Source organism: Rutidosis leptorrhynchoides, chromosome 3 (assembly GCF_046630445.1).
Source record: "Rutidosis leptorrhynchoides isolate AG116_Rl617_1_P2 chromosome 3, CSIRO_AGI_Rlap_v1, whole genome shotgun sequence".
NCBI classification, from domain to species: domain Eukaryota; kingdom Viridiplantae; phylum Streptophyta; class Magnoliopsida; order Asterales; family Asteraceae; genus Rutidosis; species Rutidosis leptorrhynchoides.
The window spans coordinates 552,868,743-552,890,106 of NC_092335.1; the positions used below are offsets into that span (position 1 = coordinate 552,868,743).

The 21,364-nt window shown below is 33.8% G+C and overlaps 1 protein-coding gene across 2 annotated transcripts; it reads left to right on the plus strand.

The window, feature by feature from the left end:
* Positions 1-550: 550 nt before the first annotated feature.
* Positions 551-5,074, plus strand: LOC139898542 (probable monogalactosyldiacylglycerol synthase, chloroplastic). 2 transcript variants are annotated; one of them, XM_071881292.1, is made up of 8 exons: positions 551-1,078; positions 1,152-1,324; positions 1,418-1,579; positions 1,664-1,805; positions 2,557-2,781; positions 3,243-3,305; positions 3,731-3,805; positions 4,623-5,074. In XM_071881292.1, exons 1-8 carry the CDS (start codon positions 554-556, stop codon positions 4,857-4,859), a joined length of 1,602 nt encoding a protein of 533 aa, XP_071737393.1. In that variant the 5' UTR covers positions 551-553; the 3' UTR covers positions 4,860-5,074. The 2 variants fall into 2 exon arrangements, with proteins under 2 accessions (XP_071737393.1, XP_071737392.1); XM_071881291.1 differs by having other exon boundaries at positions 1,418-1,805.
* The last annotated feature ends 16,290 nt before the right edge of the window (positions 5,075-21,364 follow it).

The window sequence follows — 21,364 nt, forward strand, 5'->3', positions numbered from 1 at the left end:
TTTTATGTCAACAACCTTTAATTAAGATCCTCAAAATTCTAACATTACCAAACACGAATTTCATCCGGAAGGAAGACTCAAAACCAACAATAAACTCACTCCAAACCTAAATGCAAATCAACAATAAAGTCATTGCAGCAAGCTACCAAACAAAAATCTTGGTACGCTATCACATGTTAAATGCAAATCAGAATTAATACGGCTTGAAAATAACTGTTTTTGTTAACGCAAAAAACTCGAAACAAAAACAATAAAAACAAAAGGGTATTAATTAACTAATAATCCATGGAATATTACCTCACTTCCTAAATCCTCTCTTGTGGCTACAAACCCCTCTTCGTATTTCCTCTTTCTTGAAATAAACACACAAAACTTTATCAATTTTCACATCAATTCATTGCAACCCAGTTGGTGATTTTAGGTATTTTGTCGATTTCATGTCACAAGTTTCAATCTTTCTTGGAGAACAACACGACCCATATCTTTTTTTTTTCCAACTAAATGACTTGATTTCTTATAGGAATTAGAACAATTACAAGAAGTATATGTAGGTATGCAGTCATCATCTTCTTCAACATCTGTATCTATAGATACCAATAATGCCTTCAATCTTTTATCTAAATTAAGTAACATTGCATTTAATTCACACTCTAAACAACTGAATTTAGATGGGTATTCGTCAATTTTATCTAATTTCGTGAACTATGATAGAAAAGCTATAAATTTATGGGCTAATGGGAGAATTAAGTCATCAAAGATTGTGGGGTCTTTGAGTTCAGGAAGTAGAGGTGGTTCTAGTATTAAGAACTTTTTTAGTGAGTTTAATAAGTTTGTTAGGTTTCATTGCGATAAAATTCCACTTGGGTTAGCTTCTGTTAAAGTTAATTCAGAGAGTGGTAATGGATTAGGGGCAGAAAATGGTGATGTTTTGGAGAATGAATCATTGCCTTTAAGCGATTTTGAGTCTAATGGTAAGAAAAAGGTGCTAATTTTGATGAGTGATACTGGTGGTGGTCACAGGGCTTCAGCTGAAGCGATTAAGTGGGCGTTTAATGAGAAATTTGGTGATGAATATGAGGTTGGTTTCTTGAATTATATATAGTTGATTGTATAAATTGGGATGAAATTTGATGGAATGTGTGTTTTTTCAGGTGTTTGTTACTGATTTATGGACAGATCACACTCCATGGCCGTTTAATCAGTTGCCAAGAAGTTATAATTTTTTGGTTAAACATGGATCTTTATGGAGGATGACATATTATGCTTCTGCTCCTAGATTTGTGCATCAATCGAATTTTGCTGCCACCTCCACATTTATAGCACGGTCATACAAATTGATTATCGTTTGATGTTGTTTTGTCTAACTTTTATGAATACTGCTTTAAAATTTCATATGTATGTATATGTATTGTCACAGAGAGGTTGCAAAAGGTCTAATGAAGTACCAGCCAGATATTATTATCAGTGTACATCCTCTAATGCAACATGTACCACTTCGTATTTTGAGGTCAAAGGGTCTGTTAGACAAGATTGTATTTACAACAGTCGTTACGGATTTAAGCACTTGCCATCCTACATGGTTTGTTTTATACTTCAAAAACTTAGTAATTAACACATTTTTGTGTGTGTCAAAGTTGATCCATTATTTATTGTGTATTGATAGGTTCCATAAACTTGTAACAAGATGCTATTGCCCTACAGAAGAAGTGGCGAAACGGGCTTTAAAAGCTGGTCTCCAATCTTCTCAGATAAAAGTTTATGGCCTCCCTGTTCGACCGTCTTTTGTTAAGCCTGTTCGGCCCAAGGTTGGAATCTTGATTGAAAATTAGTAAGGGTTAGAGGTGGCAAAATGGGTGGTTTTGGTATTGGGTCAAACAAATGAGGCAAAATGTCACCTTGAGTAAGAGTGTTTGAATTAAGGGAAGATTACACGATTAAATATGTATAAAATTATACTTAACAAATCACATCCAAATCTTGGTATTCTTTTTATGCCAAAAGTTGGATCTCCTAGTGAGTTTAATCAGAATATATTGTCTTTGCGTCAAAAGTCCAGCAACAACAACAACAAAACCCAATACCACATAAGTGGTGTATGGGGGAGGTGAGATGTAGACAATCCTTCCCCTATCCGAGAATAAAGACAAGTCATTTCTTCACCCAGAGTGAAACACTCTCAAAAGTAGAGAAAGCCATCCCTCTCTCTATTCGACGGATAAAGAGATTGCTTCCGAGAGGATCTCCGGCCTTTAAGTAGGAAAAAGTTTAAAAAGAATCAAAATAATTTGCGTCAAAAGTCCATCTCTCGTAAAACTTTTATAACTCTTTATTTAGTTGGTTGACTAACATAAGATCGATGGTTTTGGATGATTGAGATGATCAGTGAAATAATAAGTTATTGATTGGAATTAAGAAATAATACACACGATATCTTTTTGCTTTAACGTATGAAGGTTAACGGCTACCAAAATAACAGGTTTATTGCAAATTGTGGTTAACCACAATGAAGTACAGTTTGACTTTGGTCAAAATCAATGATTTCATGTGATTGCATAGGTTGAATTGAGGAAGGAGCTAGGTATGGATGAGGATCTCCCTGCGGTGCTATTAATGGGTGGTGGTGAGGGGATGGGTCCCATTGAAGCTACGGCTAAGGCACTAGGGAATGCATTGTACGATGACGATCTCGGTGAGCCTATTGGTCAGGTACTTGTAATTTGTGGTCGCAACAAAAAACTCGCCAACAAATTGCTTTCAGCTAAGTGGAAGATTCCTGTCCAGGTATAATACCCATCATTATATTGATTCTACATTCATTACTTTAAATATAACTGTAACTGACCGTTTTTAAAAATAAATCATTTTACAAAGTAATTGAATTTTATCCCGAATGCCCCACAAACTGTATTAGGAACAAGAGATGCTTTCTTGTTACATTGCAGAACTTGGAATTACTCGGCGAGTACTCGGTTTTGTAGCTCGGGGAGTACTCAGAAAGTACTCGGTCAATCTTGGTCAGACTCAGTCAAACTTGGTCAAACTCTGGATTACTTGGGAAATCGGTAAAAACTGGTCAAAAGTCAGCCTAAATCGGTCAAAGTCAAACTTAGTCAACATTCGAGTACTCCTCGAGTTGCTGCCAAATAGTACTTACTAAAAAGTTCCAACCGAGAGTAGCGATTTTTGCAAACTTGCTTGTTAGTGGAAAGTGGTTATAATTTGTAATTAATTAATAATTTTAGGTAAAGGGGTTTGTTACTAAGATGGAAGACTGCATGGGTGCTTGTGATTGTATTATCACTAAGGTAAATGTGTTCTTTTCTAACCCTTGTGTATTTGTTTTTGTATTATTTTCTTTTTTTTTTTTTTTTGTTAAAATTTCCGCAATGGTCAATTATAGTACTCCCTGTGTCAAATAATACATGCACCAGTTTTTTTGTAGTAGTTTTTTTTTTATTAATAATAGTCACTACTAAATAGTTGAGCGTTGCTTTGGTCATTATTGAGATTTTGTTGATAGTCAAACTTTTTGATTAAACTGTAAACCTTGTATCTATTCTAGGATGGAGGGAGTACTTTTTATGTAGTATTTCATATTTCTTATACCAGAAATTTGATATTTTGCCAACAATGAAGCTACACTATTATTTATTTAACTATCAAGAGCGAAATGTTGTGTTGTCTAATGCAGAGTTATTTTAGTTACATCTTTATCTTTATGTTTTGGTAGGCTGGTCCAGGAACCATTGCTGAAGCTATGATTCGGGGACTCCCCATAATCCTAAACGATTACATTGCTGGGCAGGTAATATAACATTATTCATAAGTATAGAAAAAAGTATATTGCTCATTTATTTATTTATTAATTTATTAATTTAATGGGATTTAAAGCTCGATACACAGAGTTTGTTAGATGAATGCAGGTCGTAGCTTACACTTTTTTATACTTGTTTTTATAAACTAAATAAGTAGCTGTTATTTTAAATATGATTTACGTTAATGTTACTACGATGATATGATTTATATTCTTTTTACAAATAATTTTGTAGTTATTGAAATGTAATTGCCCAGTGGCGAAACTAGTAAGGGGGGCAGGGGTGGCACCTCTCCGAGTGGATTTGAAATTTTTGGTGCAAAAATTTTGGATTTTTTTATTTTTCCCCAGTGGATTTTTTTGTACCCAAAAGTCTATATTTTTCCCCAAAGCCTCCATATTTTGCCAAAAAAAACCTCCATATCTTGCCCAATTTTGTCAAAAAACCTCCATATTTTGTCCAATTTTGCCCAAAAATCATCATATTTTGCCCAATTTTGTCAAAAAACCTCCATATTTTGTCCAATTTTGTCCAAAAATCATCATATTTTGCCCAATATTGCCCAAAAACCTCTATATTTTGCAAAAAAAAAGTTGCTACATTTTTAATTTTTTTTTTTTTTTTTGCCCCCGGTGAAAAGAATTTTTGGTTTCACTACTGTAGTTGCCTATTGGGTATAAAGTACCACCGCTAGTTTTTTTTCCACTCAACTCAGTGTCATTAACAATGTGTTTATTTCTTTGATTAATAAACGTAACCCATGTATTCTAAGACACGGAATAACAAACTTTATTTTGCGTTGTGCAGGAAGTTGGGAATGTACCATATGTGGTGGAAAACGGATGTGGAAAATTTTCAAAGTCACCGAAAGAGATTGCACATATTGTTGGTCAATGGTTTGGCCCAAAAGCACATGAGCTCAACGCTATGTCTCAAAATGCATTAAGGTTGGCAAGGCCCGACTCAGTTTTCAAAATCGTACAAGATCTTCACGAGCTTGTTAAACAGAGAAGTTTAATGATGCAGTATGCGCCTGCTACATGATAATTTGTTTGGTATCTATTATATAGAATGATTTAAACGAGATTGATTATTAAGCTACTTTTGTGGCCAAAACAATTTTGACTGCTCAAGAAGCAAGTTACAATTTAGAGGATATTTTTTCGTAAGTATGCAGACACTGCACAAAAGGTGTGGAACCAATGTTAAAACGGTGCTAAGGACATATTATCAACAATTTATGATTATAACATGCAGGATTTGAGTAAAACACGACTCATATACTATGTTGGTACTTGGTAAAAAAAAAATTACAAAAAAGGATAAAACGCAATTTTGAGTTATAAATAAAGAATTAAGTTATATACGATAAGTTTAAACGTAGCCCTAGTCTCAATAATATATTACTAAAACTAGCGAAAAACTAAAAAATACAGAATGGTACAAGCTAAATTAGTACTCCGTAATGAAATTTGAGTTTCAGTCAAACTAGTTGCATTTTGTTGTAGTGGATCCATGGTGTGAAATGAGACGAGATAACTTGCAAACTCAAGATTGACTCCTAAAATAGTCAAAAGTTGACTCAGTGTAACTTGAGCTCCACGAGTATTAGAGAACTCGACTCTGAAGGCTCACAAGCCTTATCTTGCACTTCATCCGTCCCATTACAAGTCCACTTACGTTTTGCACACAATTTCTGGATATCTCTTGATTCTTCACCAATAATACAATTTCTATCTCCACTTTTACCTCATCCGATTGATTGAAATATTGTGGACACTCCAACCGGTAAGAAGAATACGTAAATGACTTGGAAGAAGAATACGAAATGACTTGGGAGAACCGAACGCGATCGAAGACGAGGAACCCACTAACTCTCCCTTAACCGATGAAGGGTCAAGAACCGACTAGAGATAACCAACACTCTCTTGCGACGAGCTCTAACCCTCCGGCTCAACCTCTTATCACGTAGAGAAAAGGACTCAAAACGCCCCACAACAATTTTCACGCTCGTCTTCTTCAACCCAATCGCAACACACTGCTTTTTTGAAACCTGAACTCAAAATAGACGTCGACTTCTTCCTCGTTTGAATATAATTCAACCCACCTTGCACGAGTCCCCGCACGAATTAACATCACACGGGCACTCCTTAGATAACAAACCATCAGTAGGTGCCAATGACTAAATGGCACCACCAATCGGCGTAACAGTTTGTGTAATAGGCCCAATATTAATCCCATTTGACCCAACAGCGGTAACGTTGTTAGCCCATCATCCTTGCATTCTGTCGTCCCTTCTGCAACTAACAAATGCTCATAAGATGAAATATGTGTTAGCCCATCATCTCTCGACCCAATAACCGACTCCACAGGCCCATTAGCAAAAAAATTCAACCCAAAGGAGAACTCCTCCAGCAGAAAAATTCAACCCAAAGGAGAACTCCTCCAGCAGAAAAATTCAACCCAACGGAGAACTCCTTCTCAACAACTGTACACGTCTTTGGACCAAAAGGTCCATAACCCGCAATAACAACAAACAACAACAAAACTCAATCCTACAAAAGTGGTGTATGGGGATGTAAGATGTAGACAATCATTCCCCTATCCTAGAATTAAATAAATAGAAGTCATTTCTCCACCCAGAGTGAAACACCACAAGAGTAGAGAAAGTCCTCTCTCTCTCAATGTTCTATGGATAGAGAGATTGCTTCCTAATTGACCTCTGGCCAATAAGTGGTTAAAAAAATAAAAATAAAAAAATGTGAAGCGCCATGAAAATGGTAGAATCAAATTTCCATGCGTCAAAGCCCGCATGAAGTTCAATTTAAGCTCTAAGCGTCAATCAAGTCGCCAATAAATCAACGATTATTGTTGACTCGATTAATAGAGTAGTAGCCCATAGGTCCATAACCTGAAGTTCAATAGGTCCATAAGCTGCTATTATTCAAAAACCGAATTATTTTTTTGAAATAGTATTATTTGGAAATAAGTTTACAAAAGTAGGAATTTCGAAAAGACTTTTACAAAACTAGTATAACTGGACTTTGAAATGCCGGTGTGGCACATGTCACTCCAAACCGGCGTTTTAAAAGCCGGCTCGTGTCCACTTTTTCTAGATGGCACCAGCATTGCAAGTGACCATTTTTTAAATAATGACATGAACAAAAAAATAAGAATAAAATATGCAGGTGGACCACCGGCAAAAATTTCACACTTTTACATGTCAAATCGTTTCTAATTTCAACAAAATGATTAGTAACTAGATATATTATCATCATCGTTACCGCGTTATAAAACCTAAAGAAGAAATGTATCAATTTTAAGGGTTATGTTTCTCTCACGTCTTGATTCAGCAAGTTACTTTTTATAAGTAAATAAACATAAAAACTAAATAACCGGTTATGTTAAAAATTATCGGAGAAGATTCTTATCTCAATTTTAATGAATTTTGTGTTGTAAAAGCTTCAGTGATTAATCGTCATCTTCTGAGAACTCATCTAATTTCACCAAGTGTATGGAACAAACTTGGTTAATTTTGCAGGTATTATACACAAACTGAATGATTGTTTAGGGTTTCTATAGCTGTTGATTTTTTATTTTTTTGCCAAAATAAAAGAATAATGATATAGAAACGAAAATATTTTTTTAAAAGAAAACGCCTTCAACCGAAAGATACAAACAACATATCAAAGAGGCTCGAACATAGAGGGCGACAAACAGTCTAAAACTATCTATAACTAAGCCTCAATGTAACGAAATCGAAACTGAAACCAAAACTAAGCTAAACCATGCTAACAAAAATGTGGAGCCAACATATAGCTAAACTAAAACCAAAGAAAACTCACGAACATAATGTTCAAATGATCAATCTAATTGTTATTTGTTATCATTTCGTATTATATGATTAGCCTTGTGCGGGTTATTAAGTTGCCGAGTTGATGTTTTAGAAGTCTGAATGATTCAAGTGTGAAAGGTCTGACTTTCTTTGCGGATCAGATGTTGTGTAATCACAAAAAACATACCTGGTATGGAATTTGGATTATTACAACACACGGTTGAAGTTGTGATGTGGTCCAGCGGTTGGTGACATGCCTCCTTTAGGGGAGGTCAGGAGTTCGACCCTCGTTGGCTACATATTAACCACACAATTTCATCCATACCACGACGTACCACTCATGACACCTTTCCCACATCGCGTTGGGGGGGGGGGGGGGGGTGTGATGACCCGGAAATTTCTGACCAAATTTAAACTTAATCTTTGTATGATTAACATTTTCGACACGATAAACAAAGTCTGTAAAACTGAATCTCAAAATTTTTGAACTATTTTCATATATTCAAATACCTTTCGGTTGTTCTCGACGATTCGCGAACAATTATATGTATATAGATACATATATATATACTATAACTTGAAAACGTAACAATGTATTAATTTTTTTGATACCGTACATTAAACTTATTGGTTTAAATATTTATTTGAATATATATGATAAGTTGGAATATTAATTGTATGAATAACTTACGACGTATATTTAAAACGTGTTTATGAATGTTGAAAATATATATTAACTTGGTCATAAAACGATTTGTTATTATATATATTTATATATATATATATATATATATATATATATATATATATATATATATATATATATATATATATATATATATATATATATATATATATATATATATATATATATATATTAACAAATAGCGAGACAATGATTTATAGAAGTAAATGACCAAAACACTCGAAAGTTTAAGATACACTTTGAATGATATAGTTTATTGATAATTTAAGACTATATTTTGACAAAAGTACGAGTCACAAAACGTAAATTGCGAGTTTTCTACGCGTACGAAAATGCGTTCGAGAAACCGGAACCGGGACATAAGTCGAGTGACAACGTACGAGTCATCGGAACGAAAATTACAAGTCAACTATGCACATGAATTTAATATAATATATAATTAATTATTTAAATTATATATATATATTATATATATTATATTTAATTATGTCGACAAACAAGAAAACAAAAAATATGTGAGCTGGATCTGACGGCCATGCGATCGCATGAGAAATAGGCATAAAACCCATGCGATCGCATGGGCATCAGAATCAGGAATTATGGCTATAAATACCAGGTTTCTTGCGCATGTTTTTTTTACACATATTACTCCGTATGTATTTATTTATTATTATTATTATTATTATTATTATTATTATTATTATTATTATTATTATTATTATTATTATTATTATTATTAAGATTATTATTATTATTAATCTTAATATTTTTAGTAATATTATACATAAAATATTACGACGAGGTCATGAGCGTGTCACTTTCAAAACAAGCTTCAAACATGATAGAACTAAGGAAATTATGGATTATAGCTATGGAGGTTATGGGTAATGTTCATAGGTATTGTTCGCAAGTCAAACCTAGTATTTATCATCTCTGTTGCGTCTATGTACTTTCCTGCAATATTGAATCTCAATATTGATACGTGAGCATTCATATCTTATCTTTTATATATTAATAGTGTATACATGTCTAGTGCTCGAGTACATATTTATACATGCTTGTATGCTAAAATTCGTCGTTAAACAGTTTATAATAAATCACGAATTAAATACATATATTACTAGTAAAAGGTATATGATATACATGTTTTCGGAAAGCTGGCGAAAAATCAATAACTTTTCATTTAGAAATCGCGTAATTTCGATGAACGAATCAAAAGATATGGTCAACTGAATTATAATTGACGTTAATTGGAATTGCTTTTGAATCTGCAATTAATATTTAAACAACCTGTTTATGAGATTGATAAAATACTACTAGCCAAGTAAATGAATCCTTATATAAGGCACGTCTCGTTTTGTTGAACAATTGTCAAAATTGACTTTTTGAAATGACTTTTGATAACTTTTGTATGTCGATCTCGAGCATTAGGATTGTGATACACTATAACCCAACCTAGTTTATTAGACATGTATTGACCAACATATGTTCTCTAGGTTGAGATCTACGGTTAATCTTGCATTCCGAGTTACGGTCACTTTTTGATGAATGACCTTATGTGCTGCTAAGGTGAGTTTCATTTGCTCCCTTTTTAAATGCTTTTGTAATATATATTTTTGGGCTGAGAATACATGCACTTTATTTTAAACAATGGTTACAAGTACATACTAAATTCTATACTGAGTTTGAACCGAAAATCCCTTAGCTTTGGTAACTAGTAACTACCGGTTATAAGAACTGGTGGGCGCGAGTAGTAGTATATGGATCCATAGGGCTTGATATCCCCGTCTGAGCTAGAGCACTAGCCTTTTAACGGACGTATGTTATTTGAGAAGCGTACACGTTGGTTTGCGTGTATTATTAAGATGATTATACAAAGGGTATAAATTATATATACGTTAAGTTGTGTTACCAGGGTGCTCAATTTCGTAAAATATTTTGATAAACGTTTCGGATGAAACAACTGAAATCTTGTGATCCACCTTTATATACAGATTATGCGAAACACTAAAACTATGAACTCACCAACCTTTGTGTTAACACTTGTTAGCATGTTTATTCTCAGGTGAAATGTCCCGTTCTTATTGATTAAAAACGTTCCATATTAATTGATTTCGTTGCGAGGTTTTGACCTCTATATGAGACGTTTTTCAAAGACTGCATTCATTTTTAAACAAACCATAACCTTTATTTCCTCAATAAAGGTTTAAAAAGCTTTACGTAGATTATCAAATAATGATAATCTAAAATATCCTGTTTACACACGACCATTACATAATGGTTTACAATACAAATATGTTACAACAAAATAAGTTTCTTGAATGCAGTTTTTACACAATATCATACAAGTATGGACTCCAAATCTTGTCCTTATTTAAGTATGCGACAGCGGAAGCTCTTAATAATCACCTGAGAATAAACATGCTTAAAACGTCAACAAAAATGTTGGTGAGTTATAGGTTTAACCTATATATATATCAAATCGTAACAATAGACCACAAGATTTCATATTTCAATACACATCCCATACATAGAGATAAAAATCATTCATATGGTGAACACCTGGTAACCGACAATAACAAGATGCATATATAAGAATATCCCCATCATTCCGGGACACCCTTCGGATATGATATAAATTTCGAAGTACTAAAGCATCCGGTACTTTGGATGGGGTTTGTTAGGCCCAATAGATCTATCTTTAGGATTCGCGTCAATTAGGGTGTCTATTCCCTAATTCTTAGATTACCAGACTTAATAAAAAGGGGCATATTCGATTTCGATAATTCAACCATAGAATGTAGTTTCACGTACTTGTGTCTATTTTGTAAATCATTTATAAAACCTGCATGTATTCTCATCCCAAAAATATTAGATTTTAAAAGTGGGACTATAACTCACTTTCACAGATTTTTACTTCGTCGGGAAGTAAGACTTGGCCACTGGTTGATTCACGAACCTATAACAATATATACATATATATCAAAGTATGTTCAAAATATATTTACAACACTTTTAATATATTTTGATGTTTTAAGTTTATTAAGTCAGCTGTCCTCGTTAGTAACCTACAACTAGTTGTCCACAGTTAGATGTACAGAAATAAATCGATAAATATTATCTTGAATCAATCCACGACCCAGTGTATACGTATCTCAGTATTGATCACAACTCAAACTATATATATTTTGGAATCAACCTCAACCCTGTATAGCTAACTCCAACATTCACATATAGAGTGTCTATGGTTGTTCCGAAATATATATAGATGTGTCGACATGATAGGTCGAAACATTGTATACGTGTCTATGGTATCTCAAGATTACATAATATACAATACAAGTTGATTAAGTTATGGTTGGAATAGATTTGTTACCAATTTTCACGTAGCTAAAATGAGAAAAATTATCCAATCTTGTTTTACCCATAACTTCTTCATTTTAAATCCGTTTTGAGTGAATCAAATTGATATGGTTTCATATTGAACTCTATTTTATGAATCTAAATAGAAAAAGTATAGGTTTATAGTCGGAAAAATAAGTTACAAGTCGTTTTTGTAAAGGTAGTCATTTCAGTCGAAAGAACGACGTCTAGATGACCATTTTAGAAAACATACTTCCACTTTGAGTTTAACCATAATTTTTGGATATAGTTTCATGTTCATAATAAAAATCATTTTCTCAGAATAACAACTTTTAAATCAAAGTTTATCATAGTTTTTAATTAACTAACCCAAAACAGCCCGCGGTGTTACTACGACGGCGTAAATCCGGTTTTACGGTGTTTTTCGTGTTTCCAGGTTTTAAATCATTAAGTTAGCATATAATATAGATATAGAACATGTGTTTAGTTGATTTTAAAAGTCAAGTTAGAAGGATTAACTTTTGTTTGCGAACAAGTTTAGAATTAACTAAACTATGTTCTAGTGATTACAAGTTTAAACCTTCGAATAAGATAGCTTTATATGTATGAATCGAATGATGTTATGAACATCATTACTACCTTAAGTTCCTTGTATGAACCTACTGGAAAAGAGAAAAATGGATCTAGCTTCAATGGATCCTTGGATGGCTCAAAGTTCTTGAAGCAAAATCATGACACGAAAACAAGTTCAAGTAAGATCATCACTTGAAATAAGATTGTTATAGTTATAGAAATTGAACCAAAGTTTGAATATGATTATTACCTTGTATTAGAATGATAACCTACTGTAAGAAACAAAGATTTCTTGAGGTTGTATGATCACCTTACAAGATTGGAAGTGAGCTAGCAATCTTGAAAGTATTCTTGATTTTATGAAACTAGAACTTTTGAAATTTATGAAGAACACTTAGAACTTGAAGATAGAACTTGAGAGAGATCAATTAGATGAAGAAAATTGAAGAATGAAAGTGTTTGTAGGTGTTTTTGGTCGTTGGTGTATGGATTAGATATAAAGGATATGTAATTTTGTTTTCATGTAAATAAGTCATGAATGATTACTCATATTTTTGTAATTTTATGAGATATTTCATGCTAGTTGCCAAATGATGGTTCCCACATGTGTTAGGTGACTCACATGGGCTGCTAAGAGCTGATAATTGGAGTGTATATACCAATAGTACATACATCTAAAAGCTTTGTATTGTACGAGTACGAATACGGGTGCATACGAGTAGAATTGTTGATGAAACTGAACGAGGATGTAATTGTAAGCCTTTTTGTTAAGTAGAAGTATTTTGATAAGTGTCTTGAAGTCTTTCAAAAGTGTATGAATACATATTAAAACACTACATGTATATACATTTTAACTGAGTCGTTAAGTCATCGTTAGTCGTTACATGTAAATGTTGTTTTGAAACCTTTAGGTTAACGATCTTGTTAAATGTTGTTAACCCAATGTTTATAATATCAAAAGAGATTTTAAATTATTATATTATCATGATATTATGATGTACGAATATCTCTTAATATGATATATATACATTAAATGTCGTTACAACGATAATCGTTACATATATGTCTCGTTTCAAAATCATTAAGTTAGTAGTCTTGTTTTTACATATGTAGTTCATTGTTAATATACTTAATGATATGTTTACATATCATAATATCATGTTAACTATATATATAACCATATATATGTCATCATATAGTTTTTACAAGTTTTAACGTTCGTGAATCACCGGTCAACTTGGGTGGTCAATTGTCTATATGAAACCTATTTCAATTAATCAAGTCTTAACAAGTTTGATTGCTTAACATGTTGGAAACATTTAATCATGTAAATATCAATCTCAATTAATATATATAAACATGGAAAAGTTCGGGTCACTACAGTACCTACCCGTTAAATAAATTTCGTCCCGAAATTTTAAGCTGTTGAAGGTGTTGACGAATCTTCTGGAAATAGATGCGGGTATTTCTTCTTCATCTGATCTTCACGCTCCCAGGTGAACTCGGGTCCTCTACGAGCATTCCATCGAACCTTAACAATTGGTATCTTGTTTTGCTTAAGTCTTTTAACCTCACGATCCATTATTTCGACGGGTTCTTCGATGAATTGAAGTTTTTCGTTGATTTGGATTTCATCTAACGGAATAGTGAGATCTTCTTTAGCAAAACATTTCTTCAAATTCGAGACGTGGAAAGTGTTATGTACAGCCGCGAGTTGTTGAGGTAACTCAAGTCGGTAAGCTACTGGTCCGACACGATCAATAATCTTGAATGGTCCAATATACCTTGGATTTAATTTCCCTCGTTTACCAAATCGAACAACGCCTTTCCAAGGTGCAACTTTAAGCATGACCATCTCTCCAATTTCAAATTCTATATCTTTTCTTTTAATGTCAGCGTAGCTCTTTTGTCGACTTTGGGCGGTTTTCAACCGTTGTTGAATTTGGATGATCTTCTCGGTAGTTTCTTGTATAATCTCCGGACCCGTAATCTGTCTATCCCCCACTTCACTCCAACAAATCTGTAACATCCCGCATTTTTCCGTTAAATTATTTTAACGCCCGTCTTTTTCTTTTTAAATAATACCCTTCGTATCTAGATTCGTATCCTTTGTTAAGTAACATTTTAAATATTCTCATTATCGGAATTTAATATCTCCCGTACTCCCGTGAAATTTAAAATAATTCGTTCGGTTAATTCCCGCACCCGATTCATAGTTGAGGGACTAAACTTGACAAGGGATCAAACCCTTGACTAGGTCAAAGGGTCAAACCCCTTTCACCCATTCATTTCCACCTCCATCTCTCTCTCTTTCTCTCTAGCAAGAACACACACTCAAAAAACCAAATCCATTCATTCATCATCTAAATCCGGATTAGGGAGCTAGCAACCAAATAAATTACATATTCGTGATCCTCTCTTCATCCTCTTCGTTTTGGTACCAACTTCATCTCATTTGGGTAACTTTCTAAAATCACTAGATTTTGTGTTCTTGATGTTTTTAACTCATAAAAGTGTTAATTAGTGTCTATGGCTCAAGTCTAACATGAATATATAATTTGTATGCTCGATCTCGTTGTTTTAGTGTAACTAGCATGAACTTGAATTTTGGTGTGTTGTTCTTGAATTTTGGATGATCATATGTTGTTAGATGTTAAAAGTTCATGTTCTAATTGTGTTCCTAGTATCATTAGCTTCATTTTGATGTATAGATTGATTTAAGAAACTTCATAAACGCGATTATTGATTTTGTGAACTTTTGGTTAGGGTTGACAACTCTTAAAACGAACTTTTGATGCGTTGAATGCTTGTTAATGTTATTGATAAGTGTTTAGTTGGGTTACATGCTTCATTACCTTCAAAACGGCATATCATATGTATAAATTGGATTCCCGAAACTTAAATTTCAATTGATAAACTTGAAACATGAAAATAAACCTCTATTGATCACTTGACGGGATTTCGGTTATAGTATATGATGTTTTTGCTTGATGAAAAGTGCTTAGTTGCGTTCCTTGTCGAAAGAGCTTTCCGATGATATAAAATACATGTTCTAATTGTTTGCGGATCATAAAATGTGATTGTTTGTGTTTTGGTTCGTCCATTTGAGGAATACAGCAAACAGGGCCTGGGACAAGATCAGGACGCCGTCCAGATACTTGGGACGCCGTCCCACATTTTGAACTGGGACGCCGTCTAGCTTCTCGAGACGCCGTCCCACCCTTTAATTCGGGACGCCGTCTAGCCAATTGGGACGCCGTCCCATTTGGCTAAAACTGGCTGTTCGCTTTGGTCATTTGACATGAAAATGTTTGCTATGCTACGGACCTCCGATTAACATGAAACTTGGCCAACATGCTCATATATGATTATATAACTTAGAAAAATTGTCGGATATCCAACCCGACCCCGTTGACTTTTCTGTTGACTTTGACCCGACCAAGTTGACTTTTAATCAAACTTAACCAAATAATTGTGCAATCGTTCTAACATGCTTTTATACTTGTATCTTGCATGAAACATGACAACTTGATTCACATGCTACATTATTGAGTCGTAACGAGCCATAGGACTAATTGAACATCTTTGACCTACCGTGTTTACCGTTATTGATACAAACCTATTGTTTAGGTCAAGACTAGCACTGTTCTTTGCACACGTTTACTTGTCGAAGTACTTTACTACTCGTGCACTCAAGGTGAGATCATAGTCCCACTTTTACTCTTTTTGAACTTACTTTTGGGATGAGAAAACATAAACATTTCTTTACTAAGTGAACACAAGTACAGGAAAACAAACATTCTACATACGAGTTTAGAACAAAATCCTCAATTCGATTATCATTAGTTACACTTGCCGGGTGTAAGCGAGAACTTATGTTGTATGGATCCATATGGGTTTGACAAACCCTCATTCAAACGGTTCGCTACCGTTTACGAATGAAATATATTTTCGAGAAACAGTGTATGTTCTAGCACTAAGTGATGGGGTTCAATGGAAGGAAATGTTAAGTATTGATAATTGGGTGCTCGTGAAACAAACTTTTGGAATGTATTACTATTATTTCATTGATGCAAATCTTGTGGTTCACTTGTACTTACTTACTTACTTAAACCTATGATTTCACCAACGTTTTCGTTGACAGATTTCTATGTTTTTCTCAGGTCATGCACGATATGTGAAACATGCTTCCGCTTACTAATTGATACTTGCATCCGATGTCGAGTATACATGCATTTCATGGAGCGTCTTTTGACTTTACTTTAAACCGTGTCGCCTAGATTTCAATCGTACTTATAACGTTGTAACTTAACTTTTGGTTGAACAATTCTTGTAAACTTTGAAACAATCTTTATTTTGAAATGAAGGCGACATATTTTGGTCAAACGTTATCTTAAAGACTTATAATCAGGTAATGGGACCCACGTAGCCGACGCCGTCACTTGACGATTTGTCGGGGTCGCTACAGTTGGTATCAGAGCTGGTTTAACCTTAGCCGTAAAGGTAGTCGCGCGCGCCGGCTTTCAGGCCGGGCACTCATACGGACTATGCTTTTTGGCGGGTTAATCGTAGAGGGGGTTCTCACAGTGTTACCTGTGACGAAGCATTGGCTCTTACCCCTTGCGATCCCTTGGAATTTGAGGGTTGGCAGTTTGGCAGAAATGCGGGCCGTAAAATCAGTGTCTGAGGTACACTCAGTGGTCACCAAGCGGTTAGCTGGAAAGGCACTGGGTGGGTTTCTACCCCATCTGTCGCTACAGTTGGTATCAGAGCCTTGGTTGTAGGGATTTAGAGTTCATTTGTGTCCACCCCGAGTCATAGGGTACATAGGTGAATCTAGACTACAACCGGCATATAGACTGAAGTAGGAATTACTTGACTATTTGTGCATTTATACCCGAACTCTTCTATCATATCTAACTCGTATTCGATCTTGATCTTACGTTGATAAATTTTGTTGACGCGCCACCTTGACTTTATAAAGTAATGTTAAATGCACATGTAAATCAGGGTAATATAATTTCCGGGATTATATTACGGTGATTCACATGGACGTTCCGACATTATGACGTAAAGAATTTAAGGCGAGCCAAGGAAAAATTTCCTCTCTATCCTTATTCCATACTCCGGTTAGTATTGTTGAAAATACTAACCAACGATATTCTTGTGTCATGAAGGAACAATGGCTCACCAAGGTCAACACAACACTCCTCTCGAAACTCTAGAACAAGCTCTTCAACGAATGATAACCACCGCCGTGGGTACGTGAAATGTCCCGTTCTTATTGATTAAAAACGTTCCATATTAATTGATTTCGTTGCGAGGTTTTGACCTCTATATGAGACGTTTTTCAAAGACTGCATTCATTTTTAAACAAACCATAACCTTTATTTCATCAATAAAGGTTTAAAAAGCTTTACGTAGATTATCAAATAATGATAATCTAAAATATCCTGTTTACACACGACCATTACATAATGGTTTACAATACAAATATGTTACAACAAAATAAGTTTCTTGAATGCAGTTTTTACACAATATCATACAAGCATGGACTCCAAATCTTGTCCTTATTTAAGTATGCGACAGCGGAAGCTCTTAATAATCACCTGAGAATAAACATGCTTAAAACGTCAACAAAAATGTTGGTGAGTTATAGGTTTAACCTATATATATCAAATCATAATAATAGACCACAAGATTTCATATTTCAATACACATCCCATACATAGAGATAAAAATCATTCATATGGTGAACACCTGGTAACCGACATTAACAAGATGCATATATAAGAATATCCCCATCATTCCGGGACACCCTTCGGATATGATATAAATTTCGAAGTACTAAAGCATCCAGTACTTTGGATGGGGTTTGTTAGGCCCAATAGATCTATCTTTAGGATTCGCGTCAATTAGGGTGTCTGTTCCCTAATTCATAGATTACCAGACTTAATAAAAAGGGGCATATTCGATTTCGATAATTCAACCATAGAATGTAGTTTCACGTACTTGTGTCTATTTTGTAAATCATTTATAAAACCTGCATGTATTCTCATCCCAAAAATATTAGATTTTAAAAGTGGGACTATAACTCACTTTCACAGATTTTTACTTCGTCGGGAAGTAAGACTTGGCCACTGGTTGATTCACGAACCTATAACAATATATACATATATATCAAAGTATGTTCAAAATATATTTACAACACTTTTAATATATTTTGATGTTTTAAGTTTATTAAGTCAGCTGTCCTCGTTAGTAACCTACAACTAGTTGTCCACAGTTAGATGTACAGAAATAAATCGATAAATATTATCTTGAATCAATCCACGACCCAGTGTATACGTATCTCAGTATTGATCACAACTCAAACTATATATATTTTGGAATCAACCTCAACCCTGTATAGCTAACTCCAACATTCACATATAGAGTGTCTATGGTTGTTCCGAAATATATATAGATGTGTCGACATGATAGGTCGAAACATTGTATACGTGTCTATGGTATCTCAAGATTACATAATATACAATACAAGTTGATTAAGTTATGGTTGGAATAGATTTGTTACCAATTTTCACGTAGCTAAAATGAGAAAAATTATCCAATCTTGTTTTACCCATAACTTCTTCATTTTAAATCCGTTTTGAGTGAATCAAATTGCTATGGTTTCATATTGAACTCTATTTTATGAATCTAAACAGAAAAGTATAGGTTTATAGTCGGAAAAATAAGTTACAAGTCGTTTTTGTAAAGTTAGTCATTTCAGTCGAAAGAACGACGTCTAGATGACCATTTTAGAAAACATACTTTCACTTTGAGTTTAACCATAATTTTTGGATATAGTTTCATGTTCATAATAAAAATCATTTTCCCAGAATAACAACTTTTAAATCAAAGTTTATCATAGTTTTTAATTAACTAACCCAAAACAGCCCGCGGTGTTACTACGACGGCGTAAATCCGGTTTTACGGTGTTTTTCGTGTTTCCAGGTTTTAAATCATTAAGTTAGCATATCATATAGATATAGAACATGTGTTTAGTTGATTTTAAAAGTCAAGTTAGAAGGATTAACTTTTATTTGCGAACAAGTTTAGAATTAACTAAACTATGTTCTAGTGATTACAAGTTTAAACCTTCGAATAAGATAGTATGAATCGAATGATGTTATGAACATCATTACTACCTTAAGTTCCTTGGATAAACCTACTGGAAAAGAGAAAAGTGGATCTAGCTTCAATGGATCCTTGGATGGCTTGAAGTTCTTGAAGCAGAATCATGACACGAAAACAAGTTCAAGTAAGATCATCACTTGAAATAAGATTGTTATAGTTATAGAAATTGAACCAAAGTTTGAATATGATTATTACCTTGTATTAGAATGATAACCTACTGTAAGAAACAAAGATTTCTTGAGGTTGGATGATCACCTTACAAGATTGGAAGTGAGCTAGCAAACTTGAAAGTATTCTTGATTTTATGAAACTAGAACTTTTGGAATTTATGAAGAACACTTAGAACTTGAAGATAGAACTTGAGAGAGTTCAATTAGATGAAGAAAATTGAAGAATGAAAGTGTTTGTAGGTGTTTTTGGTCGTTGGTGTATGGATTAGATATAAAGGATATGTAATTTTGTTTTCATGTAAATAAGTCATGAATGATTACTCATATTTTTGTAATCTTATGAGATATTTCATGCTAGTTGCCAAATGATGGTTCCCACATGTGTTAGGTGACTCACATGGGCTGCTAAGAGCTGATAATTGGAGTGTATATACCAATAGTACATACATCTAAAAGCTGTGTATTGTACGAGTACGAATACGGGTGCATACGAGTAGAATTGTTGATGAAACTGAACGAGAATGTAATTGTAAGCATTTTTGTTAAGTAGAAGTATTTTGATAAGTGTATTGAAGTCTTTCAAAAGTGTATAAATACATATTAAAACACTACATGTATATACATTTTAACTGAGTCGTTAAGTCATCGTTAGTCGTTACATGTAAGTGTTGTTTTGAAACCTTTAGGTTAACGATCTTGTTAAATGTTGTTAACCCAATGTTTATAATATCAAAAGAGATTTTAAATTATTATATTATCATGATATTATGATGTACGAATATCTCTTAATATGATATATATACATTAAATGTCGTTACAACGATAAACGTTACATATATGTCTCGTTTCAAAATCATTAAGTTAGTAGTCTTGTTTTTACATATGTAGTTCATTGTTAATATAATTAATGATATGTTTACTTATCATAATATCATGTTAACTATATATATAACCATATATATGTCATCATATAGTTTTTTTACAAGTTTTAACGTTCGTGAATCACCGGTCAACTTGGGTGGTCAATTGTCTATATGAAACCTATTTCAATTAATCAAGTCTTAACAAGTTTGATTGCTTAACATGTTGGAAACATTTAATCATGTAAATATCAATCTCAATTAATATATATAAACATGGAAAAGTTCGGGTCACTACAGTACCTACCCGTTAAATAAATTTCGTCCCGAAATTTTTAAGCTGTTGAAGGTGTTGACGAATCTTCTGGAAATAGATGCGGGTATTTCTTCTTCATCTGATCTTCACGCTCCCAGGTGAACTCGGGTCCTCTACGAGCATTCCATCGAACCTTAACAATTGGTATCTTGTTTTGCTTAAGTCTTTTAACCTCACGATCCATTATTTCGACGGGTTCTTCGATGAATTGAAGTTTTTCGTTGATTTGGATTTCATCTAACGGAATAGTGAGATCTTCTTTAGCAAAACATTTCTTCAAATTCGAGACGTGGAAAGTGTTATGTACAGCCGCGAGTTGTTGAGGTAACTCAAGTCGGTAAGCTACTGGTCCGACACGATCAATAATCTTGAATGGTCCAATATACCTTGGATTTAATTTCCCTCGTTTACCAAATCGAACAACGCCTTTCCAAGGTGCAACTTTAAGCATGACCATCTCTCCAATTTCAAATTTTATATCTTTTCTTTTAATGTCAGCGTAGCTCTTTTGTCGACTTTGGGCGGTTTTCAACCGTTGTTGAATTTG